At 43.5% G+C, this 26,753-nt stretch overlaps 2 protein-coding genes, 1 long non-coding RNA gene and 1 pseudogene across 5 annotated transcripts; 2 read left to right on the top strand and 2 right to left on the bottom strand.

Moving 5' to 3' along the window:
* Nucleotides 1-6,180: 6,180 nt before the first annotated feature.
* LOC311103540 (nucleoplasmin-like) lies at nt 6,181-13,115 on the bottom strand. Its single transcript, XM_084145125.1, has 7 exons — nt 12,391-13,115; nt 12,170-12,283; nt 11,982-12,067; nt 11,627-11,837; nt 11,411-11,467; nt 11,239-11,301; nt 6,181-6,691 (listed from the first exon to the last, which is right to left on the bottom strand). The coding sequence occupies exons 2-6, from the start codon at nt 12,219-12,221 to the stop codon at nt 11,282-11,284; spliced, it is 426 nt and encodes a 141-aa protein (XP_084001251.1). The 5' UTR covers nt 12,222-12,283; nt 12,391-13,115; the 3' UTR covers nt 6,181-6,691; nt 11,239-11,281.
* Nucleotides 6,633-11,234, top strand: LOC311103538 (butyrophilin subfamily 1 member A1-like). 2 transcript variants are annotated; one of them, XM_084145120.1, is made up of 7 exons: nt 6,633-6,738; nt 8,599-8,679; nt 9,327-9,425; nt 9,548-9,649; nt 9,758-10,033; nt 10,152-10,230; nt 10,337-11,234. In XM_084145120.1, exons 2-7 carry the CDS (start codon nt 8,620-8,622, stop codon nt 10,921-10,923), a joined length of 1,203 nt encoding a protein of 400 aa, XP_084001246.1. In that variant the 5' UTR covers nt 6,633-6,738; nt 8,599-8,619; the 3' UTR covers nt 10,924-11,234. The 2 variants fall into 2 exon arrangements, with proteins under 2 accessions (XP_084001246.1, XP_084001247.1); XM_084145121.1 differs by having other exon boundaries at nt 6,652-6,738; nt 9,761-10,033.
* LOC311103924 (ATP-dependent DNA helicase Q5-like) lies at nt 12,809-26,691 on the top strand (annotated as a pseudogene). The gene is made up of 14 exons (XR_014615804.1): nt 12,809-12,902; nt 13,120-13,241; nt 13,397-13,918; nt 14,387-14,483; nt 14,648-14,922; nt 15,078-15,160; nt 22,610-22,831; nt 23,077-23,179; nt 23,724-23,760; nt 23,869-23,927; nt 24,594-24,667; nt 24,784-24,875; nt 25,004-25,189; nt 25,439-26,691. The product of XR_014615804.1 is annotated as an ATP-dependent DNA helicase Q5-like (transcript).
* Nucleotides 15,781-19,455, bottom strand: LOC311103541. The gene is made up of 3 exons (XR_014610100.1): nt 18,768-19,455; nt 16,983-17,167; nt 15,781-16,750 (listed from the first exon to the last, which is right to left on the bottom strand). It is a non-coding gene; the product is annotated as an uncharacterized lncRNA (long non-coding RNA).
* Nucleotides 26,692-26,753: the final 62 nt, after the last annotated feature.

The raw sequence follows: 26,753 nt of genomic DNA, 5'->3' as shown, positions 1-26,753 counted from the left end.
GGAAACAGCATAGGGGCAGAATGAGAAGACACTACAGGATGAACAACTTTCATCACAGTCTTCTGACTGACAGACACAAAGTGCAACTGTTTGGTAATCCCCTTGAGCTCTTGTCGTAAAAGATGAGCCCCATATAGTTAATTAGGTTTTATGGTCGTTTGATCCCTTAAAATACAGATCACAAAAAGAGGTGACATGGGGTGCTCTCTTCATCATTGACATCTCAACAGCTAATTAAGCATAACGATTTGGTATTTAGGGGATTAGCACAGGCTATACTGAAAGACAGGCTTTGTTAGATTTACAATGACTTTCTGATAACCCTTCAGATTTCAATGAAGGAAAGGAAATAGCAGTGTTTTTTTCTTCAATAAACGTCCTAAATGTCTTAATCTTCATAGCCCTTTACACTCGTACCCGTATATTGATTGAAAATGACAGGTTTGGGCACTAATAAATGCCTAAATTGGAACGCAGTGGCTGTACAGTAACATGCTATACATGACTTCAGAGCTCTGGCTCTGCGCTTCACAGTGCTGTATGGGTTTTGACTGACAGCCGTTCTGAACTTGAGCACCACGTGTGACAGAAGTGGCCCCCATCCCTCCCAGTAATTGGGCAACTTTTGCAAATGTTTTGTTGTCTGAGTGAGGGAAATGCTGTAAATGAAGATAAATCAATGTATTTTGAAAGGTGAGACGTTAAGCATTATAATAAATACTGCTTTGATGTCATACAAGCAAGATAAACATCCATGAGTCCAAATGTGCACTTCACATTTCCAAATCATAAAACTCATGTCATATACAGTGTCAACGTTTATGATCACTATGTTTGATGTACAGTTACAAGATGACATGGCATCATACCCTGGGTTGTTCTGAACAGAATGAGACGATGTGTTTATTGGGAAGAATATTTGCCGCAGCACACACACCTGAATGCACTCATGACTCCTTTCTGTGCGGACCAAAATTATGATCAGTTTCTCTGAATTGCCTTGTGAAAGTCTAACACTGTATGATCGTATTTTATTACTTTAAAAAAAAAATGTTTTTAAATATAAAAAAATAAATAATTAGGGGGTAGATCAGCTTAATATTGCAGATAGACTGAAACTTCCATCAATGTAATTGTTTGCATCACTTCCAATCCCCCATGTTTATACATACATACAGTGGGGGGAAAAAGTATTTAGTCAGCCAACAATTGTGCAAGTTCTCCCACTTAAAAAGATGAGAGAGGCCTGTCATTTTCATCATAGGTACACGTCAACTATGACAGACAAATTGAGAAGAAAAAAAATCCAGAAAATCACATTGTAGGATTTGTAATTAATTTATTTGCAAATTATGGTGGAAAATAAGTATTTGGTCACCTACAAACAAGCAAGATTTCTGGCTCTCACAGACCTGTAACTTCTTCTTTAAGAGGCTCCTCTGTCCTCCACTCGTTACCTGTATTAATGGCACCTGTTTGAACTTGTTATCAGTATAAAAGACACCTGTCCACAACCTCAAACAGTCACACTCCAAACTCCACTATGGCCAAGACCAAAGAGCTGTCAAAGGACACCAGAAACAAAATTGTAGACCTGCACCAGGCTGGGAAGACTGAATCTGCAATAGGTAAGCAGCTTGGTTTGAAGAAATCAACTGTGGGAGCAATTATTAGGAAATGGAAGACATACAAGACCACTGATAATCTCCCTCGATCTGGGGCTCCACGCAAGATCTCACCCCGTGGGGTCAAAATGATCACAAGAACGGTGAGCAAAAATCCCAGAACCACACGGGGGGACCTAGTGAATGACCTGCAGAGAGCTGGGACCAAAGTAACAAAGCCTACCATCAGTAACACACTACGCCGCCAGGGACTAAAATCCTGCAGTGCCAGCCGTGTCCCCCTGCTTAAGCCAGTACATGTCCAGGCCCGTCTGAAGTTTGCTAGAGTGCATTTGGATGATCCAGAAGAGGATTGGGAGAATGTCATATGGTCAGATGAAACCAAAATGGAACTTTTTTGGTAAAAACTCAACTCGTCGTGTTTGGAGGACAAAGAATTCTGAGTTGCATCCAAAGAACACCATACCTACTGTGAAGCATGGGGGTGGAAACATCATGCTTTGGGGCTGTTTTTCTGCAAAGGGACCAGGACGACTGATCCGTGTAAAGGAAAGAATGAATGGGGCCATGTATCGTGAGATTTTGAGTGAAAACCTCCTTCCATCAGCAAGGGCATTGAAGATGAAACGTGGCTGGGTCTTTCAGCATGACAATGATCCCAAACACACCGCCCAGGCAACGAAGGAGTGGCTTCGTAAGAAGCATTTCAAGGTCCTGGAGTGGCCTAGCCAGTCTCCAGATCTCAACCCCATAGAAAATCTTTGGAGGGAGTTGAAAGTCCGTGTTGCCCAGTGTCAGCCCCAAAACATCACTGCTCTAGAGGAGATCTGCATGGAGGAATGGGCCAAAATACCAGCAACAGTGTGTGAAAACCTTGTGAAGACTTACAGAAAACGTTTGACCTGTGTCATTGCCAACAAAGGGTATATAACAAAGTATTGAGAAACTTTTGTTATTGACCAAATACTTATTTTCCACCATAATTTGCAAATAAATTCATAAAAAATCCTACAAAGTGATTTTCTGGAAAATGTTCTCATTTTGTCTGTCATAGTTGACGTGTACCTATGATGAAAATTACAGGCCTCTCTCATCTTTTTAAGTGGGAGAACTTGCACAATTGGTGGCTGACTAAATACTTTTTTCCCCCACTGTACATACATACATACATACACACATACATACATACATACATACATACATACATACATACACACACAGTGAGGGAAAAAAAGTATTTGATCCCCTGCTGATTTTGTACGTTTGCCCACTGACAAAGACATGATCAGTCTATAATTGTAATGGTAGGTTTATTTGAACAGTGAGAGTCCAGAAAAACGCATGTCAAAAACGTTATACATTTATTTGCATTTTAATGAGAGAAATAAATATTTGACCTCTCCGCAAAACATGACTTAGTACTTGTTGGCAATCACAGAGGTCAGACGTTTCTTGTAGTTGGCCACCAGGTTTGCACACATCTCAGGAGGGATTTTGTCCTACTCCTCTTTGCAGATCTTCTCCAAGTCATTAAGGTTTCGAGGCTGACGTTTGGCAACTCGAACCTTCAGCTCCCTCCACAGATTTTCCATGGGATTAAGGTCTGGAGACTGGCTAGGCCACTCCAGGACCTTAATGTGCTTCTTCTTGAGCCACTCCTTTGTTGCCTTGACCATGTGTTTTGGGTCATTGTCATGCTGGAATACCCATCCACGACCCATTTTCAATCCCCTGGCTGAGGGAAGGAGGTTCTCACCCAAGATTTGACGGTACATGACCCCGTCCATCATCCCTTTGATGCGGTGAAGTTGTCCTGTCCCCTTAGTGGATTCCTCACCGTTCTCATGATCATTGCAACTCCACGAGGTGAGATCTTGCATGGAGCCCCAGGCCGAGGGAGATTTACAATTATTTTGTGTTTCTTCCATTTGCGAATAATCGCACCAACTGTTGTCACCTTCTCACCAAGCTGCTTGGCGATGGTCTTGTAGCCAATTCCAGCCTTGTGTAGGTCTACAATCTTGTCCCTGACATCCTTGGAGAGCTCTTTGGTCTTGGCCATGGTGGAGAGTTTGGAATCTGATTGATTGATTGCTTCTGTGGACAGGTGTCTTTTATACAGGTAACAAGCTGAGATTAGGAGCACTCCCTTTAAGAGTGTGCTCCTAATCTCAGCTCGTTACCTGTATAAAAGACACCTGGGAGCCAGAAATCTTTCTGATTGAGAGGGGGTCAAATACTTATTTCCCTCATTAAAATGCAATTCAATTGATAACATTTTTGACATGCGTTTTTCTGGATTTTATTGTTGTTATTCTGTCTCTCACTGTTCAAATAAACCTACCATTAAAATTATAGACTGATCATGTCTTTGTCAGTGGCAAATGTACAAAATCAGCAGGGGATCAAATACTTTTTTCCCTCACTGTAAGTATTCAGACCCTTCGCTATGAGACTCGAAATTGAGCTCAGGTGCATCCTGTTTCCATTGATCATCCTTGAGATGTTTCTACAACTTGATTGGAGGCCACCTGTGGTAAATTCAATTGATTGGACATGATTTGGAAAGGCAAACACCTTTCTACAGCGCCTTCGGAAAGTATTCAGACCTGTCAACATTTTGTTACGTTAGAACCTTATTCTAAAATTGATTAAATTGTTTTTTTTTTACACACAATACCCCTTAATGACAAAGCAAAAACAGGTTTTAAGCCATTTTTGCTAATTTATTAAAAATAAAAACTGAAATAATACATTTACATAAGTATTCAGACTCTTTACTCAGTACTTTGCTGAAGCACCTTTGGCAACGATTACAGCATCGAGTCTTCTTGGGTATGACACTACAAGCTTGGCACACCTGTATTTGGGGAGTTTCTCCCATTTTTCTCTGCAGATCCTCTCAAGCTCTGTCAGGTTGGATGGGGAGCGTTGCTGCACAGCTATTTTCAGGTCTCTCCAGAGATGTTCGATCAGGTTCAAGTCCGGGCTCTGGCTGGGCCACTCAAGGACATTGAGACTTGTCCCGAAGCCACTCCTGTGTGCTTAGGGTCGTTGTCCTGTTGGAAGGTGAACCATTTCTCCTTTGCCAAGATAATCCATCCACCTGACAGGTGTGGCATATCAAGAAGCTGATTAAACAGCATGATCATTACACAGGTGCACCTTGTGCTGGGGACAATAAAAGGCCACTCTAAAATGTGCAGTTTTGTCACACAACACAATGCCACAAATCTCTCAAGTTTTGAGGGAGCGGCCAGCCACCCGGACAGCTGATGAAACTGAGGAGTATTTCTGTCTGTAATAAAGCCCTTTTATGGGGAAAAACTCATTTTGATTGGCTGGGCCAGTGGGTGGGCCTATGCCCAGTCATGTGAAATCCATAGATTAGGGCCTTATGTATTTATTTCAATTGACTGATTTCCTTATGTGAACTGTAACTCAGTAAAATCATTGAAATTGTTGCATGTTGCATTTATATTTTTGTTCAGTATATATACACACACACCTATATCACTCCAGTATCCCTGCACATTGTAAATATGATATTGGAACTGACCATGTATATAGCTTCTTACTTTCTCATGTTCTTCTTATTTCTTACTTTTTGTGTGTGTTTGTTCTACCTTATTTTATTTTTAGTGCTACATTGATATTGATTACTGCATTTGGGTTTGGAGCTTGCAAGAAAGGCATTTCAGTGTACTTGTGCAGGTGACATTAAAACTTGAAACTAATGGATAAATGGATTCGCTCTTTAGCCATGTTGTAATGGAACTTTCTTTTGAAGTAATCTGAAATATACCACAGTTAACTACTCAGCTTCTGAAACTCAGATTCTCATGTCAAGTAGTGAACACTGGATCATACTACAGAGAGGATGCCTTTACAATGTACTGAACAGGGCCCGTTTTCCCAAAAGCATCTTAAGGCTAAGTTAATCTTTAAAATGTTTCTCAGTCAATGTCTTATATTTTTACATTTACATTTTAGTCATTTAGCAGACGCTCTTATCCAGAGCGACTTACAGTTAGTGAGTGCATACATTTTTCATACTGGCTTTTCGTGGGAATCGAACCCACAACCCTGGCGTTGCAAGCGCCATGCTCTACCAACTGAGCTACAGAATCAGCGACAATGTAAGTAAGCCTAAAATGATCGATGTTGAAATCAGTATTTTAATAACTTACCAATTCTGCGGATGTCTTACCCCCTAAAATCACCTCTCTCTGCGATGGCTTAACTTTTACAAAACACTTTTCTACATCAAATTGTAAAAGAACGCTACAAACCTCAGAAGCATTTTTCTTCAACCAATAGTGTCCATTTCTTTCTCTATTTCCTTATAAATGTACTTCCTATTTAAACACAGTGGGCGGATGGTCATGTAGTGTATCTCACTCCACACTGTTTGGCAAACATAGCTTTTCGCATGTCCTCTGCATGCGGTCCATTCCTGCCTGTGAAAGAGTGATATATATACTAGATGATTTACAGGGCTGTTTTGAAGTCACCGTGCCTCAATCTTGGCACTCCCCCATGTAAAAAACATTTTGGAAGGCATAGAAAAGCATTTATTAACGTCTACATTTGTTTTTGCCACGTTTATTCTATTACAGACACCTTCAATCTATTGGACAGCTTAATTATTCTCTACGGATATAAGTAGGACACGTGATATCCCGGCAACTTTGAGAAAAAACACTTTATGTCGGAGTTGTCTCGAGATGGCTATGCATATTCATGACATGAGGCTAGTAGCATGGCATCTCTCCATTGAATACAGGCGGTTGACGTCAACAAACCTCATCGAACATTCAAAAAGGGATTGCAATAATGATTTTTATCCACCAATCCAAAGAAAGGATAGGCGGGAGCTAGACAGCCCGCTGTTCCGCTTCGTGGACGACTGAGATACCACAACAATCATGGCGGCGCTGTTTGTCTGCCTTCGGATTCAGAAATGGAGAGAGCCGAACCCTCCTCGTTCCTACGAAAATCTTGTATGTAAACAAGGTCAGTCATACTGCAGCATACAGTCAACTTGTTCTCCAGTAGAATTTCTCCTGTGCATAGAAGACACCAATCGGCTTACATTACAACATTGTGACAGGTATGTCTTACAAGTTTGTACGATTCAACTGCATGATTGTGTGACATTTTCTATAAAATATAATACAGAATTTCGATTGCATGAAAGTCCACAGACGTCACATAACAGCATGGAATTGTTTAGTGTCGCAAAATAACCTAATAACTATCATGCATAGTGCAAAATTGGACATGTTGCAATGTCAACCAAGGATTTATAGGATAGGATCAAGCTCTCTGGGAGTGCCGCAAAGTCACACGACCCTGCTCATTACTTTGTGCGCAGACTGCGTCTAGACTGGTCTGTAACTGGGTCACTGTCACTCAAACAAAAGATGCAATACACATAGGCCTACTCTGAATACCTGAAAAATGTTTCCTGTTTTTGTTTTCATTATTTAATTTGCCTACTGACAGTTTTTTGTGTGCATTCTATTCCATTTCCTTCCATTGTATTTATTTGTATTCTATTACAAAAGGTTGACAAAAGTTTACCATGCATTTTATAACAAATGCCACCTGGTTTTGCTCTCCTCAATGTGTGCTAATGAATATGCATTTCATTTAGCAATATTATTATTTTGCGCCAGTCATTATTATTTGGTCTCTGTTGTGCTTGCCATCCTCTATCTGGTTGTGCTTGGCTGTATCAGGACCTAAAACCCTGTTTGGAAGTCCTCCTGGGTAATCTGCTAATGGCTTCAGTGGCACACTGACTAAACTCACGTTCCACATTTACCCTGCTGCTGACAGCAGAGTTACTGGCTTAGCCCGCAAGGAGTGTGTGTTTGTGTGTTATGGAAAAACCCAGGCCAAACACATTACTGCTGGCAGATGAGACAGCAGCAGAGAGCTTGCAGGGCCAGTCATGTTAGTGGGCCAAGTAACCTCTGCTCTGACTGTTATCACTCATCCTAACCCAGTTAATGATCAGTTGATGCCCCAGGCTCTAGAAGTAGGTAGGACCCCTGCTTCTCTCACAATGATAATATGACTTGAATAACATCCACACAATAACTAGGTCAGCGTATCATTAAAGATTCCAAAGGGGAGGTATCCTTCATGATATGATGACCACAGAGGTGTTGCTGTTATGATTTGGTCCAGTACGATTAGCCATGTGTTATTTACACGTAGGTCCCCTGTAGCTCAGTTGGTAGAGCATGGCGCTTGCAACGCCAGGGTTGTGGGTTCGTTTCCCACGGGGGGCCAGTATGAAAAATGTATGCACTCACTAACTGTAAGTCGCTCTGGATAAGAGCGTCTGCTAAATTACTAAAATGTAAATGTAAAATGTGTTGCCTGTCCTCCACCCTATGATTAACTATTTAAATAAATCTTCTTAACAGTGGAGCTGCATTATTCCTTTGCCCATAATGCCAGCGTCTTTTAACTTGACTGGGGACAGAATATAGGGCAGTGGGGTGGAACGGCTGACATATTTCTAATGAAAGTAGGGCAGGGGTAGTTTTAGATTTCAAACCATTTGAGTGCCCTTAGAGAATTTAGGTGGTTCTGTTACCACTGACTCAGATCAGTGGTGTGGTTTTAGTTCAGTAGCACCTGTCAATCTGAAATCCTTACACAGCACAGGAGGCTGCTGAGGGGAGGACGGCTCATAATAATGGCTGGATTGGAGTGAATGGAATGGTATCAAACACCTGGAAAGCAAGTGTTTGATGTGTTCGATACCATTCCATTTATTCCGTTCAAGTGATTACTATGAGCCTGTCCTCCCCAATTAAGGTGCCACCAGCCGCCTGTGTTACACAGGTAGTGTGATGGATGGATCGGCCCACTTGAACATTGTCAAGTAGAGGTGACCTGCTATCAGGTGCCCTGTCTGTCAAGGTACATCTCTAATGCTGCTTTTTCTTTGTAGAATCTCAGCACAGTTGCCAAGATGATGCAGTGTTTCCACTTTATAGTTGAGCCGGTCAAGAACATCACAGCCAAGCTTAAGGTAGGTCAAACTCCTGTCATGCATCACAAATACTCCAAACAACAAAAACACAATGTGCCTGGAATCGAACCAGGGTCTGTAGTGAGGCTGTGGAGGGGTTGTCATGGTAGCGCCACCAGTTACATGCTTACTCAAGTTATTTTTTCCGTAGTTTGATTTAATGCCCTATTGATTTATATTTAAACCAAATCAAATCAAAGTTTACTTGTGTGTGTGTGTGTTATGGAAAAACCCAGGCCAAACAGATTACTGCTGTCAGATGAGAAAGCAGCAGAGAGCTTGCAGGGCCAGTCTTGCTACAGAGGGCCAAGTAACCTGCACAGACTGTTGATTTGATTTAGTTTAATTTGATTGTGTAAACAAGTAAATGAGGGTGTTGTTGGGTAGATAATAGATGTAGTCAGGGGGGTTATGGGAGAGAGGAGATCTCTTTCTTTCCTGCTGACAGGAGAAGAGCATGGTGTGCATTTTGATAAGGCCAAGTGGCTCCTTCTTTTCTGGGTTGACCTTATTACTTTCTAAAGCACTAGTAAAAACCCAATTTCAGTCCTCTAAATCAGTTTCCTTTCCTCTTTTCCTACTATTTCTATTTCATTGAAACTTTGTGTTCTATGGCTAACTCTTTTCACTCTTTTTTTCTACATCAGGAATCTCGCAAGAGGGCGAAGAATGAGAAGAGAGAGCCACTGGAAGCAAATCAGCTGTTTATTGTGGAGCTGGCTAGAGATCTCAATCGAGTGTGTCAGGTACACTGAAATATATACACACCTTTTGTAACATCCATTATACAGGGTACAAGTATCCATTGTCAGGTCTAGTTTGGAGGATAAACAAGTCTACTAAACCCCCCACTATACCCTCTCTGCAGAGGTCTGAGGTGCTGGAGAACATCTGGAAACTAGAGGACATCTGGCCCACTCCTCTTTGCAGGGCCTTCATCCTGGAGTGGGCGTCTCTGCTGGAGAGCAAGGTATGGAGGGCAGGAACCAGTATAGTGTAACAGCTATTAATATATACTGTATAGCTTGCAGGTGACTTTCTCCAAACATGTGCTGAATGAGTCTCCACCTGTTGTCAGCAGAAGAGGCCCATGCAGTCGGATGGCTGGCCAGAGAAGAGAGAGTGGAGGGAGCAGGACCTGTTCAGTGAGCAGGACATGGAGAATGCTAAGAGGACCATCATCAACTGGACCAATGACCTGAGAGCCCAACCTGAGCAAAGTGTGTGGCCTGGGGAGGCTGTGGCTCAGGTTCTGGAGGACCTCCAGGCCGCATGGAGGAGTCGCCACATGCCCAACCTCCTGACAGCCATGGAACTGATCATGTGGGTCTTACTGACACAGGGCCTGGACAAGGTGGGGGCCTCCTTCAATATCAATTGTCCCCCTTTAAAATACATTAATGTATATTCATGTTAACAGCTCTGATATTTACCAATGCCGCTATTCTCCCTCTCCGTCTTTGTGCTTGCAGGAAGCCATCCCCCAACAGTGGCTCATATGGAAGCAGAGGACTCAGAAGATAGGTGCTGCCCGCTACATTCCTCACTCAGGTATGTGATGCCTTGGACAGGTATTGACAGAGCCAGATGTGATGTTCACAGAATGTATCTTTATTTCCCTAATATTTGTTACTAATCTGTTTGATCTATATTCCAGTATGGGACTGGATCTCTAATGCAGCAGTGGAGATTTCCCTTGACCTGGACACGGCCAACCCTGACCTGCTGATCTCCAACGACGAGAAGAAGATGCGCTGCGGCTTCGAGAGGAAGGACGTGCCAAACTACCACCAGCGCTTCGATGGCTGGTGGTGCGCCACGGGGGTGGAGGGCTTCAACTCTGGCCGCCACTACTGGGAGGTGGAGGTGGGGGAGCGGGACTTTCGGCTGGGCGTGGCCAAGGAGTCAGCCCTGAGGAAAGGCTTCAAGTCCCTGAACACAGACACGGGCTACCTGACCCTGCGCCTGGAGAGGGGCACGGAACTCAAGGCCCTGACCGTGCCCTTCACTGCCCTGCCGCCAGGCCTCATCCCCCGCAAGGTGGCCGTCTACCTGGACTATGACCAGGGCCAGCTGTCCTTCTACGACGTAGACAGCCGCTCCCACATCTACACCTACAACGAGAGCTTCAACGAGAAGCTGTTCCCTCTGTTCGGCACTACAGAGTTCATTAAGGACCTGGTGATCAAGTCCCCTAGGAGCAAGGCCTACTGCCTCTGTCCCTCCCTGTGCCTGTGGGGCTGAACACTCCCTCTTAACACCATCCCTCCACCCTATGGTTACCCTCTCACCACTCCTGTAGAGTAATCAGAACCTTCATTACTGTAAAGAATAAAACCATCACGCTATTGAATAGCTATGTGACCACTGATGCTGCTGCTTCTATGTGATTCTTTCTGCCTCTTCCTAACGCGAGTTATGCTATGCACTCACATGCTCTGTATTTTCGAACATTTGAAAGAATACTGTAGTATTATTGTAATCTATTGTGAAATATTAATCCTGCAATAACAATGCACTTTCTGTGATGAATAAATATACGAAACTCAAAAGTCTTACTTTTTGTGCTGTGTTTTATTGAAGTCCTTCAACTTTTATCATGTTAATGAAGCCCAACATGATCTGAAATAAAAACACAATAACTATTTCATACTGAACTGTACAATGTCATAAGGGATCAAAATAGGTAATCCTTTTATGAAGCTTAGAAGTTCTAGATTTGTTTACTTACCAAGTGGGGATGTTGATGAGAAGACCTCTTCCTCCTCCTCCTCCTCCTCAAAGACCACTATGACAGCACACAAATACCAGGTATCATTTGAATTTAACTTAAAGCCAAATAAAGAACAGAGTCCCAGAATTGACATACAAATAGTTTCTACTGAATGTTTGTTTTCATGCCGTTCTCTCAACAATAACATAATTTTCTCATATCTCAGTTACTTACATGTCACATGCTGTCCAGAAATGAAGAGGGGGCCCTGCCCAGAGCGAAGGTTGAAGGTGACAGGTGGCATGAGCTCAAACCCACTGAAACTGACCATAGGTTGGCACATAGGGTGAAGAGTGGCAATGGGCACTGGCTTGGAGTATTCCCCAACTCTGTCCTGTACCTCCACTACATGCATCTCCTTGCTGGCCTCTGCACTCAGACACATCTATACACAAGGGGAGCAGAGATTATGAGTTGGGCTGTCATTGGACTATGTTTATTTTTGTTTCACAGACTAAGTCAAAGTGATCTCTGCTAATGGGGTGTGTGGAGAGGGCTGGAGACGGACTAAAGACTTGAACAGACTGACCGTCCGAATAAAGAACTGATGCTCCAACAAATCCTCCTCCTCTATTTCAAACACTGCCTTTCTCTGGGTGTCACTCAGCTCACAGCCTAGTCAGAGGAGAGAGGAAACCCTGGGTTTATAATACATTGCCATGCATCTAGGTCACCAATATCAAACCATCTCAAAGTGGCATTAACCTCAGTACATACCCCAGAGCACACAGACAGTGTCAGAAACAGAGGATGAAGTGGAGAGATCCATGGAGATTAAGTGGAGTTATCCTCCTTTTAATATTCTGCAATCCTGTGCCTCTTCTCTCCCTGCTTTATTGATACATAAATCAAGGTTTTTGGTTTGGGTGTTGATAAAGTGATCGTTGGAGGTCACCAAATTCAACCAGAACTCAAACGTAAACGGAGACTCAACTCACCTGTCGAGACAAAAAAATAAAATTCCTTGCATGAAAATCTGTCCTGGCCTGGGTCGTGGAAAACAAGGTGTTAATCACAGCGCATTCGACTCTCATTGGCCAGAAAAACAAAGGCGTGTACCCATGGACGATGGATCCAGTCAGAGTTGTGTGTGTTAATGTTTTTTGCACAAAACATGAACACATCTGTTTCGGTCATTTGACATTTAATAAAAATGTAAATGTAAAAGAGAACCGTAGATAAAATGTGTTTAAAAGGATTCACTGGTGAAAATATGGCCGAATGGCGTGATGTCATCGATACGCGACGGCTAGAGAATGAAGTTTGTTGTCAAGTTGGAAGTCTTTCTGGGGCAACATTTGTTGGATGCCAACCGCTGTTAAACCTCATCGAAGAAGAAGTCTTTCGGGATAAGATATGACTGCCATTAAAAAGGCGTTAAAAACCCATTTTGGGTTCGATAAGTTCCGATCCCAGAAGCAGGAGGACGTTGTTAAAGCAGTTGTTAAAAGTAAGGACCATAATAAAAATGTTGGACTAACAATAACTTACGCAACCTAAGAACGGCTCTATTAATTCTAGCTAGCTAATTAGCCAATTCTTCAACCAGTTCATTGACTACTAAGCTAGCATGATCAGTTATTGTCATTAAAAATATCTGAGTAATGCAGTTGCCCTAATCGGACTGTCGATGGAATGGTGTAAATTACTGCCCCTGTTGTGTGCAGGTGACAGGGATGTTTTTGTGTGCATGCCAACTGGGGCAGGGAAGTCCCTCTGCTACCAGCTTCCTGCAGTGTTGGCAAAGGGTATTACCTTGGTTATATCCCCTCTAATCGCTCTTATCCAGGTCAGTCTCTCTTCTTTAGTATTTTCTTCTGTTGTATGATTTGTCCTGATTACATGATTGATTCTGATATAGGTTGAGTTATCCTGAACTTCATAGCTAGCTGTGTATTTAGGTTTCTTCAATGATGATCCCTTTCTCTGTATCCTCCATCACAGGACCAAGTGGACCACCTAAGAGACCTGAACATTCCTGCATGCTCCATCAACTCCAAGCTCCCTGCAGGGGAGCGCCGTCTGATCCTGGCCAATCTGGAGAGTGAGAGCCCCAGGCTGAAGCTGCTTTACATCACCCCAGAGATGGTGGCCTCCCCTGCCTTCCAGCCCTGCCTGACAGGCCTGCTTTCCCGGAGCCTCCTCTCCTACCTGGCTGTGGACGAGGCTCACTGTGTCTCCCAGTAGGGGCATGACTTCAGACCAGACTACCTCAAACTGGGCAATCTACGTGCCCGTCTTCCTGGGGTACCCTGCGTGGCGCTGACGGCCACGGCACCCCAGAAGGTGCAGGAGGACATAGCAAAGTCCCTGAGGCTGCGATCACCGCTGTCCTTTGCCACGCCCGTGTTTCGCAGTAACCTGCATTATGAGGTGGTGTACAGGGAGTTACTGGAGGACCCCTACAAGCACCTGCATGCCTTCATCAGGGAGGCCCTGACCCTGGGGGAAGGCCCCAAAGGACAGGTTGGTGGACTAGATTCCAATCTGACTCTCTCTTACATGCAATATATCTTCCTACTGTACCCTATATCTAATGGATGGTGTAATCAGTTAGGGCTGGGCGATATGGCCTAAAAATCATAAGTCTATTTGTATTTATTTTTTAAACCTATGGACGATTCACGATATACAGTACCAGTCAAAAGTTTGGACACCTACTCATTCCAGGGTTTTTCTTTATTTTTACTATTTTCTATATTGTAGAATAAGAGTGAAGACATCAAAACTATTTTAATAACAAATATGGAATCATCTAGTAACCAAAAAAGTGTTAAACAAATCAAAATATATTTTATATTTGAGATTCTTCAAATAGCCACCCTTTGCCTTGATGACAGCTTTGCACACTCTTGGCAATTCAATATATCACCCATCCTTATAATCAGTGCATGGTACTTAGCTTGGGATAGTTATCTGTATGTCTTTTTTCAGGGTTGTGGAATCGTGTACTGTCGGACCAGAGAAAGCTGTGAGACGGTGGCTTACCAACTGACTAAGCTGGGAGTCCTGGCCAAGCCTGACCATGCAGGTGAGACATTCCTCAAGGGCTTACAAACATTGTGGGCTAGGATAGTAAATGGCAATGCAAAGTTTGATAAAGATGAGAATCAAGCAGATTGTTTTATTGGTGGTGAGACGAGACATAACAAAGTGGGTGGCATGACTCTTGACCTTTATCTCCTGCTTGTGTAGGGTTGAAGGCAGGAGATCGCACAGAGGCTCAGACTGATTGGATGCAGGGTAAGGTGCTTGTCATTGTGGACACCATCAGCTTCGGCATGGGGGTGGACAAAGCTAATGTCAGGTTTGTGGCCCACTGGAACCTGGCCAAGTCACTGGCCAGTTACTACCAGGAATCTGGGCGTGCGGGGCGAGACGGGCTGCCCTCTTCCTGCAGGACCTACTACTCCCCCAAGGACAGGGAGCAGTTGAACTTCCTCATCCGCAAGGAGGTGGCGCGCAAACAGGTGACGTCTGGACCACACTGTCAACCTGTCTCACAGGCTGGTTATTAGTATAGCAACATGATAGTGCTGTAAATGCAATTGGTGTGTACAGTGTTCAAATCTTTTTATGTTTGTTTATTTAACGTTGAGTGAATGATTGTGTGACTTCTCTGCAGGCAAAGCGTGGCTCTGAGAAAGATCAGGACAAGGTTTCCATCACAGACTTCGAGGCCATGGTGTCATTCTGTGAGCAATAGGGGTGAGTGTTATATAACACAGGGGTTTCCGAACTATTTCACTCAGGCCCCCCTTCCAGCATTGGGGAACATCTCGCGCCCCCCTGCGCTCGCGCGCCATGTCTTTTTCTGTGAGCACAAGCACTGTTCATAACACAAACTGTCACACCCCTCTTGTTGACGAAGAGAAGATTTTGCAGGTTTAAACGCTTACAGTATTTCCTGCAAATCTACACATTTGGTCATGGTGTGCGGATAAACTTTTGCAGTTTTAAAACACATTTTCTTGCAGTTGTATACGTTTTGCCATGTCTAGTGTGTGTTCATGTGATATTTGAGTGACTCAAACATTATAACAAAATCAACAGGCTAAAAACCTAGCTAAAAAACATTAGCTGACATGGGCTAGTTGATCTGGACATTTCTTACAAGTTATAAATAGCTCTCGAAGGTATGCAATGATTGACATGACAAGAGGAAAACAATTTAGAAATTGCACCTTGTGCATTCTATTATAAAAACATTCAACAGTACGTTGAAAACCGGATAGATTCTTTTTGGGGGGTGGTGCCCTGCGTCTCCCCTGCTGACCCCTCTGGGCGCGTCACATAGTTTGGGAACCACTGATATAACACACCACAATCATCTGCATTTTGTTTTATTTCATGCAAGAGAGATACAAAAGCGTATGGCACTATTTTAGGCAGGCTAAGAAAATGCTTTTTTAAGAAGGAAGAGATACCCTTTTTAACCTATGCAACAACTATATGTAAATGACAACATTACTATTTTTCTGTTGTGTATAACTGTGAAGCATATTACAAGGCTTCCTCACTGCCTCCGTTCCATGTTTGTACAGCAGAGGGCAGGCATGGTCCTCTGAATCCCCTGAGAATGAGATGATGGCTTGTTCAGGTGCGGCTTTCTGAGTTTCCTAGTTCCGTCTAGCACGTGAACACAGCAATAAAGCAAAGGAAGTCCTTTAGATAAAATACATATGGCAACACTCTCACAAGGGGTTTGGCAAGATGTCTCCATTTGAGTGAGTTGTTGATGAAAACTGTAAAGGGCTCTTTCTTATAATCTCTGAGCCAGTGGCAGAAGTTGAGTTGACACCCATACATCCTAGAACTGACAGACATTCATCTTCCCAAGCCGTCTCTCTCGTGTGCTTCTATTGTGATCTTTTAGCTACATGTCCAGTTGTTTGTGTTACTTGATGCATGTGTGTGAGTTTCCATGCTCCTGTGTTCCTTGTGTCCTTATGTTGTGTGGATCAGTTGAAGCCGTCCTAGAGGCCCAGTCTAGTCTTGTCCATCTCTCACGGGTCCTCCTCATTCCTCCGGGGTTAAGAGGCCCATAGAGTGCCTTTCCAGAATGTCTCTCCTGGTGATACAGTGGTGACAGAGGGTTTTCAGTTCACACCAGTCTGCATGGGTCCTCATTCTTCTGGGGTTTAGAGGGCCATAGAGTGCCTGTTTATAATGTCTCTCCTCATTATTGGGGGAAGTGGGGGTTGTCTCAGGTCAGCTGACTATGTGGCCCCTTGGTTCTGGTCCTGCGACAGCAGCAGCACGTCAAACAGGTAATCAGCAGCAGGAGCAGGAAGACCACTAGGAAATAACACAGTTATAGTAGCTAGTCTACACATTTTAATTATGTCTAGGCTATGTCCAGACAGGATGATTGATTTCACACTATCTAAAGTGATATTAAAGATGTTGGAGTTTCATCCTTTGCTAGACATGTTCTAACATGTTCATCCTTTGCAAGACATGTTCTGACATGTTCTGAAGCACATGGTTAGGTGTATGGAGTATATCTCCACTGAGAGGTGTAGCTTACCGATAAAGAGGATGAGAACAGCGAAGGCCCCTATCTCCAGAGAGCTGGCGGTGGGGAGACCCTGCAGTTTGGTCCAGAGCTTCTGTAGCAGGGTCAGCATCTCCTCCCTGGCATCCATAATGTCACTCACACTGAGGGTGGGTACAACTCTGTAGTATCTGGGTGCAGGTTGTGTGATGTGACCACTTCAATGAAGGCACAAGTAAAGGGATAAAAGTGGATGAAATATGGATGATTGGTTATTAATAATGGATTATTATTCAAGTATATTGTAATTATTCGAATCTAGGCATTTTTTAACACCCATAATGGACTGTCAGAGATACTGTATGTCACTGTCTAACTATGTAGATGACCTGACACCAATGGAATGTTGACAAACCATTGTGTGTTCATCCTTGAATGTATAGTCTAGCTGCTAGTGCATGCATTTCTGATGATTAGGTAGGAAAGAGTGAAATCAACTGATTCCATCTCCTCCTATAAGAAAGAGGAGGATCTGGAAAGAGTGTTATAAACTGGTAATATGTTGGTGTGTAAAGGATTTGTTTTTTTCTGGTCCAGTGGGATTGTGTCTGTTCCAGATTTACTAGAGTAATTATAGCACTCTCCCAGCAGCATAGCTGTGGACTGACACACAACAGTTATCACAACAGTCATGAGACCGAGAGGAGGGACCCACTGGCTGACTGTATAAAGAGAGGACTTTTTTCTATGTTATTTCAAGGACAGACACCGATGTTTGCCTTGTGTGTTAAAACTTATTCTAAGTTTCTGTCTATTCTTTATGCACATATGAGTAGGCCATATGTTGCTATTGCTGTGGGAAAGTATGTTCCCTATAAACTGTAAATAGCAGTTGGGTGTGACAATTGATGCCAAGACAGGATCCTGCTCATATTAATTATCTCATGATCATCATTCCACAGTTCTCCTCTTCACACTCTCTCCATCTCCTTCTCTCTAGCTATGCAGTTACACCACCGTGTTACCTCTCCTCTCCCAACCCAGATCACACTGTAGGCTACTTGATTTACATTACATGTCTGTTCTCTTCATCACAACAGTAGATTGACTTGGATTAGGATAGAATTGAATGTATTGATTCTATTAAAGGGGAAGTTTTTAGAAACATAGAATAGTGCTTCAATTCATTTGACAGTAAAATGCTTTATTAACTATAGGTGTGGCATGTAAAACAGATACCAGACTGTTTGCTCAGTATCTTTGTCCTACTGTCTGTGTCCCTTTTAAAGAGTTTCTATTCCTGTTGTGTTGCTGGACCTGACTGAGTCCATCGTGGTGGAATGTGTTCTGTCCGATGTATTTTGTATGCATTTCGCTGACAATGGTTTTTAGTTCTGTTTCCCACAGCCACTCTGTCTCTCTCTCCCAGGTAGACTCCACCAGCTGTAGTGTTAGATCCCAGTCAGACTGGGCTTTAACCAGTCTCAGGTTTCATGGCTAGGCCGGGTGGTATGGGAGCAGGTCTTCCCACGGTATTAAAGTCTAGCTAAATATTCAGCTGTTAGAAATGTCATTATGATGACAGCTAAATGACACTCTTCACATTATTTTGGTTAGGCAATAAAGTATGCTAACACACTGTTATTCTGGATATTTGCATGCATATAGGCTACATGCACACACTCACAACCAGCATACACTCACCTGAACTGTATGGGTAGTTTGCATATATGCAACAGAGCGTAAATAAAGGTGCAAAACTGTCCTTGTCTAACTAAGCAGATCAGTTAGTGATGTAACACAAGAACCAACACTTACCTGAGTGAGTGTGGAGAGCGAGTTCCCTGTGTGTGTGTTGCTGGAAGAGTTGGAGCCTGCAGTGAGACAGAGGTGGTGTCCTCACCTCCTCAACCCAGTGGTCTTTTCAGGATTAGGGTTAGCAGAGATAAGTCCTCAAGTAGCGATTAGCATCGAGGCCAAGAGATGACCAAAACCCCATCAACTGCACTGCTGTCCTCTGTACGGTCTGTTCTGGGTTTTACAAAGGAAACAAATCAGGCTCGAAGTGAGCTTCTCCAGCTGTCATTGGTTTGCTTTCCACTGTCTCTCGCTCCACTCTTACTCTCTTATTTTCCCCCAGTTAGTAGTAGCTGTTGTCGTCTCTTGGTGCCAGTGGAAAAGGCAGCGGTTGTGCAAGAGCAAGACTGTTGATATCTCCACTCACAAAGGACTCCTGCTGTGTTTTAGTGCTGTCTGCCTGTTGTATTAATACAGGCTGGTTCATCATCTCCTCCTCCTGCTGTGGGTCGTTATCTTCTTCCTTCACTGGAAAGACTGTCGCTTCATGATCTCTGTCTCTGGCTCTCTCTTCTCTGTCTCTTTCTCTCTCTGGCTCTCTCTCTCTGGCTCTCTCTCTCTCTCTGTCTCTCTCTCTCTCTCTCTCTCGCTCTCTCTCGCTCTCTCGCTCTCTCTCTATCTTTCGCTCTCTGTCTCTCGCTGTCTGTCTGTCTCTCTCTTTCTCTCTGTCTCTCATCTCTCTCTCTCTCCCCTCCTCCCTTGGTGAGACTGCCTCTTTCCCCCCTCTTTGAAAACTGTGGAGACTGGGTTTCCATCTGAGGTAGTCTGGCTTGGTGTGTTATGGAGGTGGCTTGTCTATTATTCCCCCAAGAGACACTAGCCTGTATGAATGTGTGTATGACTGAGTGTATCTCTATGTGTTTATACATGACATAATATTGTGTAATGAGTGAAAAGAGCAAGCTGTTATACAAAGAAGCGGAACAGCTATACTCTAAAGAGTGAATAGGCATTCTCAGATGTTGAAATCTATTTAAAAGTCCTTTAGAACAGTAACATCCTCACCAACCACCACCCATGGCCAATCTCACTCACTTACAAGTCTCCTAAAAAGTAGATCTTTTTTGTTTGCTATTCAGACTAGACTCTAGAGAAGCAGTTATTTTATAGAACCTCATCTCTGTTTCACATTATTCACTCAGGAGTCATTCCACACCCACAACTCATTTTTCTCCTCAGAATAGAAGGGAGTGGTGTATCTGTGTGAACAGAAACTTCATCCAGTTCACAGACGTATCATTAAACTGGTGTTCTTTTACTGGAGAATACACTTCACACTCCTGCAGAGTCGCTGCATTTGATTTCAATAACTTTTTGACTGCACCCCTTTTTGATTTGAACGGAACTTACCATACATACAGTGGGGGAAAAACGTATTTAGTCAGCCACCAATTGTGCAAGTTCTCCCACTTAAAAAGATGAGAGAGGCCTGTCATTTTCATCATAGGTACACGTCAACTATGACAGACAAATTGAGAAAAAAATAACCAGAAAATCACATTGTAGGATTTTTTATGAATTTATTTGCAAATTATGGTGGAAAATAAGTATTTGGTCACCTACAAACAAGCAAGATTTCTGGCTCTCACAGACCTGTAACTTATTCTTTAAGAGGCTCCTCTGTCCTCCACTCGTTACCTGTATTAATGGCACCTGTTTGAACTTGTTATCAGTATAAAATACACCTGTACACAACCTCAAACAGTCACACTCCAAACTCCACTATGGCCAAGACCAAAGAGCTGTCAAAGGACACCAGAAACAAAATTGTAGACCTGCACCAGGCTGGGAAGACTGAATCTGCAATAGGTAAGCAGCTTGGTTTGAAGAAATCAACTGTGGGAGCAATTATTAGGAAATGGAAGACATACAAGACCACTGATAATCTCCCTCGATCTGGGGCTCCACGCAAGATCTCACCCTGTGGGGTCAAAATGATCACAAGAACGGTGAGCAAAGATCCCAGAACCACACAGGGGGACCTAGTGAATGACCTGCAGAGAGCTGGGACCAAAGTAACAAAGCCTACCATCAGTAACACACTACGCCGCCAGGGACTCAAATCCTGCAGTGCCAGACGTGTCCCCCTGCTTAAGCCAGTACATGTCCAGGCCCGTCTGAAGTTTGCTAGAGTGCATTTGGATGATCCAGAAGAGGATTGGGAGAATGTCATATGGTCAGATGAAACCAAAATAGAACTTTTTGGTAAAAACTCAACTCGTCGTGTTTGGAGGACAAAGAATGCTGAGTTGCATCCAAAGAACACCATACCTACTGTGAAGCATGGGGGTGGAAACATCATGCTTTGGGGCTGTTTTTCTGCAAAGGGACCAGGACGACTGATCCGTGTAAAGGAAAGAATGAATGGGGCCATGTATCGTGAGATTTTGAGTGAAAACCTCCTTCCATCAGCAAGGGCATTGAAGATGAAACGTGGCTGGGTCTTTCAGCATGACAATGATCCCAAACACACCGCCCAGGCAACGAAGGAGTGGCTTCGTAAGAAGCATTTCAAGGTCCTGGAGTGGCCTAGCCAGTCTCCAGATCTCAACCCCATAGAAAATCTTTGGAGGGAGTTGAAAGTCCGTGTTGCCCAGCGACAGCCCCAAAACATCACTGCTCTAGAGGAGATCTGCATGGAGGAATGGGCCAAAATACCAGCAACAGTGTGTGAAAACCTTGTGAAGACTTACAGAAAACGTTTGACCTGTGTCATTGCCAACAAAGGGTATATAACAAAGTATTGAGAAACTTTTGTTATTGACCAAATACTTATTTTCCACCATAATTTGCAAATAAATTCATAAAAAATCCTACAATGTGATTTTCTGGAGAAAAAAAATCTCATTTTGTCTGTCATAGTTGACGTGTACCTATGATGAAAATTACAGGCCTCTCTCATCTTTTTAAGTGGGAGAACTTGCACAATTGGTGGCTGACTAAATACTTTTTTCCCCCACTGTATTTGTACATGGTAGACGTGGTCAGAAAGTGTCTTTTTGGACCTGAATGCCAAAACATTCTTGCTCAAAGTTGACCCATTGCTCAAAGTGGACCCATTTTGCATATACCCCACCATACCATGAGACATCCATGTCTTCATCAATGGAAAAGATAAACAGTTGAGTTTAATATCATTTAAAAGCTTACAAAAAGGGTTGTCAAAATATTTGATAATTTCTTCGGTTGCGACACAGCAAGCTCTTGAATACAGGGTGGGTGTAATTTCAATCATAGAAATAGAATGGACCTATCCCTTGAGACCACTGCAATTTAGCTGGTACACCATTGACATTGACATTTAATTAAACATTTTACTTCCATTTACTACCATAAAGATGGCTGCTGGTCCACCCACCATTGAATGTCAACTTAAATGGGAATGTCTATTCTATTATCTATATTTCTTTGATTTCAATAGGTTTCCTACGGAGGATTGAAAGTGTTATCCACTGTGTGGACCTCCAACCATCTCTGTGGTAGCATTTGAAAGTTGACATTTTTATTATAGTCACATTTTAGTACATTTATCAAACAAAACATGACACCCACCCTGTATTCAAGAGTATGCTGCGTCTCAACCGATGGCAGGCACAACACAAACACCTCAGATGATGTAAAATACCTTAGGAAATGCTTTTGGACCAGCAGATGGGAAGAGATTAGAGCAACATCCATGCTGCTATCTTCACTCTGCTACACTGAGGCACTCTGTGAATGGAAGGCCTCCTAGTGGTTTGACCTTTAGCATGTCTGTGCAATATGTTTGTCTCTCTCTAACCCGTGTCTCTGGTCTCTCTCAGCTGCCGCCATGCCACCATCTCCAAGTTCTTTGGGGACCAGAAGCCGGACTGTGCTGGAGCCTGTGACTACTGTCGTGACCCCAAGGCTGTGCGGGCCCAGCTGGAGAAGGGGGCCACTTTGTGCACCAAGACCGGGGCGGCTCAGAGCACACAGCCCAGGGGCCCGTTTGGGTTTGACCGCGACCTCTACGCTGGGGGGAGGAAGGGCTATGGCTTTGAGAGGTCAGCAATGCAACGGTCTAGTAGCCTGGAGGCCAGTCTAACTCTGTTGGTTAAAGCAGAAACAGACTGGCATCCAGGCTAACATTTGTTGTAGTTTTTAGTTGCTAACAGGGCAAGATAGGGGTCTTTCCTTCTGATTGGAATTATTTTCACATTTATTGTTGATTTTAAAATTTGTTTTCTAGCTGTCACTCATAGACAGTACGGTAGGAATGCTGAGGTCTGTGGTGATATCATCTCCTCAGGCATGATGAGGAGGGCTGGGAGAGCGGTGGTGATGATGATGGCTCCGAGCATAGGAGGAAGGAGTTTGGAAATCTCTTCAAGAAACAAATGAACCTGCGCAAGGTGAAACCTCACATTCATGTACTGTATACATGCTGTACATGGACAGCCCTGCTGTCATACTGTGATACACAACTACTGACTCCATAAGCTTACTCTTTCCATTGCTTCAGTAAACAAACCTTCATACACTGTAGCAGCTCCCTCTCTCTCCACATCTGTTTTCCAGCTGTGGCCAGCCAATCAGCCAGGCAAGGAGGCTGGGTCTAGGGGCCCCTGTAAGGCACCATGTGGTAAATCTCTCCCATATGTGGAGTCAAATCAGCACGACAGGGCTATTCAAATCTATACTATTAATCCAGGCAAACAAAAGATGTGTTGAGTTGAGCCATGATTTTGAGACTGTTGGTTTGAGATGCTGCCAGCAACAGCAGGGGCTTGGAACACTGAAACACTGAAACACTAGCAACTAGGTGAGAGAGGCAGAGCTCTAAGGTGGAGTGAGGAATTTGAGGGGCCCTCTGTAGGTTCTCTGCACTAACTGACAATAGAAGTGTGAGGGGGTGTCTTATTTCCCTCTGTTTTCTTCTCCCTCTTTCCTCTGTAGGTGTCTGAGGGACACAAATATTCATTTATCCCCCCAGGTGGGTTCTCTATTGTTGTAATATCAGTGTAGACAAGCAAAGTGACTGACTAATAATACCGTTATGTGACTGAATGGGTTTCGATATTGTGTTCAACTGTATCTACAGATGATGACTGCCCACTCAGAGAGGCCAGCAGCCAGAAGATCCCCAGCCTCACTGTCAAGGTACAGCTCTGCTATGGAAACGTCTCACTCACACACACACACACACACACACACACACACACACACACACACACACACACACGCACACACGCACGTGCAAAGCAATATGCACATTCACATGCTTTTGATGGTTAATGCACACGTCCTTGTGTATTCAGCGTATCCACCATCATGAGCTAGTTAGAAACTATTTATTGATCCATAATTAAATTCTGCTTGAAATCCTTTACCCAACACCTCTTTCATGAACTTGTTTCATGCTTGTTTATCCAGGGTCAGACTCTGAATATTTGGTCAAATGCACAGAACACTGAATATCTGGGTTTGCAGATTTAGGGAACAGAGAGGGGATTGTACTGCCACTGTGTGGTTCATACATGTATTACAAGAATACCAATTTTCAAGGAAAATATTTAGGCCTATTTGTATTTTGTGGTGTATGACTGATTGATTGTATGTCATGATTTTTATTTTTTATTATGTATAGTGTTGATTTTATTCTGGAGCTGCTACTGACCAGTTCTCCCTTGTAAAGACATGCTTTAAAACTCAGTGGCACATTCCCTTTGAATAGTGGTTAAAATCAAATTAATACATCTTCACTTGCCTTTAAACAATATTTTTTACAAGAGTGTGTGCCAAATGTGTGCATCAATTGTATTCCAGGCTCGGAAGCACTGTGTGGCCCTGCTACAGGAGGCTCTGAACAACCACCAGGTGGAAGCAGCAGACACACACAGGTACCAGTCACTACTAACGCACATGCACCTAAAATGCCAAGTCACTGATGCCACTGGGATAACTGAACTGACACTTGGATTTCTTTCTTTCTTTCCCTTTTTCCTCCCTCACCCAGCTCTGACACACTCCTTGGCGGTGGATATTGAACATGAGGTCTTCAAGATCACCAAGTCTTCTAATCTGTACAAAGCAGCTGTCCTGAAGAGGGTGAGTAGCTGCTGACTACTGTCTGGTTTATTGTACAACTCTAAAGTCAGTTTAGGTATTGAGCCCTATGGAAGCTATTCTTTTTAAGCTATTCTTTCACTCATCTAACTCATCTCTCGTTCCTAAAGGTATCAGAGATGAAGAAGGGAGTGGCTGCCTCTGCAGGAAGAGGAGGAGGAGGAGGAGAAGGGACCAGCTGCTCTGGGGAATCCACAGAGATAAAGACTGAATCCAAAGACGAAGCAGCCTCCTCCTCTTCCTCCTCCTTGACTGAGGAGCAGCAGGGCTTCACGCCTGCCTCACAGATCTACTCAGTAAGGCCCAACACCACAGCACACAGAGGACTCTGCCTTTACTTTGCTTTAGAAAATATTGTAGCACTCCTTTATAAGCAGCAGTAATGACTACATATTTATCTACTTGCTAATGCATTGAGACTGTCTCAGAATCATATCTCAGCCCATTAGTAACAGGATGCAGTCAGTGTTATTGTGAGTCAGCCTCATACTAGGTTCTATTAGTAACTAAGCATCCTTCCTTCTGTGTCTCCTTCTCTCCACCAGCTAAAGCGGAAGAGAATAGGAGCAGGTCTGAGGGGCTCCTCCAACCCCTTCCAAACTGCCAGTGAGCTGCTGAGGGCTTCTAACTGTGAGGGCTCCACTACAGGGCCAGGTCCAGCGGCCAACAGGGAGCGGGGGTCCTGAGAGCCTGGCTGGGTCTGGAGAGTCAGCCAGTGAGGAGGAGAGGGGGAAGAGGAAGGAGACAAAGACTGGAGATACAGCACCAACCATCAGCTCCTCCATCAGAGCTAAAGCCAGTGCAGTCTCTGCCTCCCTGAACAGTCCCACCAAGACAGGAGGCAAGGCCCTGAGCAAGAAGCAGCAGAAGCTAGTGGAGGCTGCTAAGAACCCCTGCAACATTACCCAGTGCTTTGGGAAGAAACAGATTGAAAAGAGTCAAGAGTTGGAGATAATAACAAATTGTGTCATCTCAGGCCTTTTCAATACCACCCCCGTCACTCCCGACTAAGGAAATCACACCTGCTACTGTCTCCATGGACACCATCCCTATGGACATTAGTCCCATAGAAGTCATCCCCACGGAAACCATCCCTACAGATACCATCCCCATGGAAACCATCCCTACGGATACCATCCCCACAGAAATCAACAGCTTGGATAATAATGAGGTTAAAGAGGAAGCGAAACTGGACTTGGACTCTATCACAGTGGAAGATGTCCCTCAGTAGTTGTAGATAAAGTCTAGATAGTCTGGGACTGGATTATTCCGTTTTGCCTCTCTCTCTAAACTCCTTCTGTCTTCTTCAAAGGCAAAATGCACATAAAAACAAGACTAAATCGTTGCTAAAACAAAGGGTATGGAGACAAATATTATATTGCCACAACAGTATTATTGTGTCAAGTTTTTTAACTGTAATGTAATGATGACATTGTTGTTAACATCTACAGTGAGGGAAAAAAGTATTTGATCCCCTGCTGACTTTGTACGTTTGCCCACTGACAAAGAAATGATCAGTCTATAATTTTAATGGTAGGTTTATTTGAACAGTGAGAGACAGAATAACAAAACAAAAATCCAGAAAAACGCATGTCAAAAATGCTATAAATTGATTTGCATTTTAATGAGGGAAATAAGTATTTGACCCCAAGAAAACAATTGGTAACACACTACGCCGTGAAGGACTGAAATCCTGCAGCGCCCGCAAGGTCCACCTGCTCAAGAAAGCACATATACAGGCCCGTCTGAAGTTTGCCAATGAACATCTGAATGATTCAGAGGAGAACTGGGTGAAAGTGTTGTGGTCAGATGAGACCAAAATCGAGCTCTTTGGCATCAACTCAACTCGCCGTGTTTGGA

The sequence above is a fragment of the Coregonus lavaretus genome, assembly GCF_964263955.1.
Source record: "Coregonus lavaretus genome assembly, chromosome: 28".
Classification (NCBI taxonomy): Eukaryota; Metazoa; Chordata; class Actinopteri; order Salmoniformes; family Salmonidae; genus Coregonus; species Coregonus lavaretus.
This window is presented reverse-complemented; position numbering and strand designations above follow the sequence as displayed.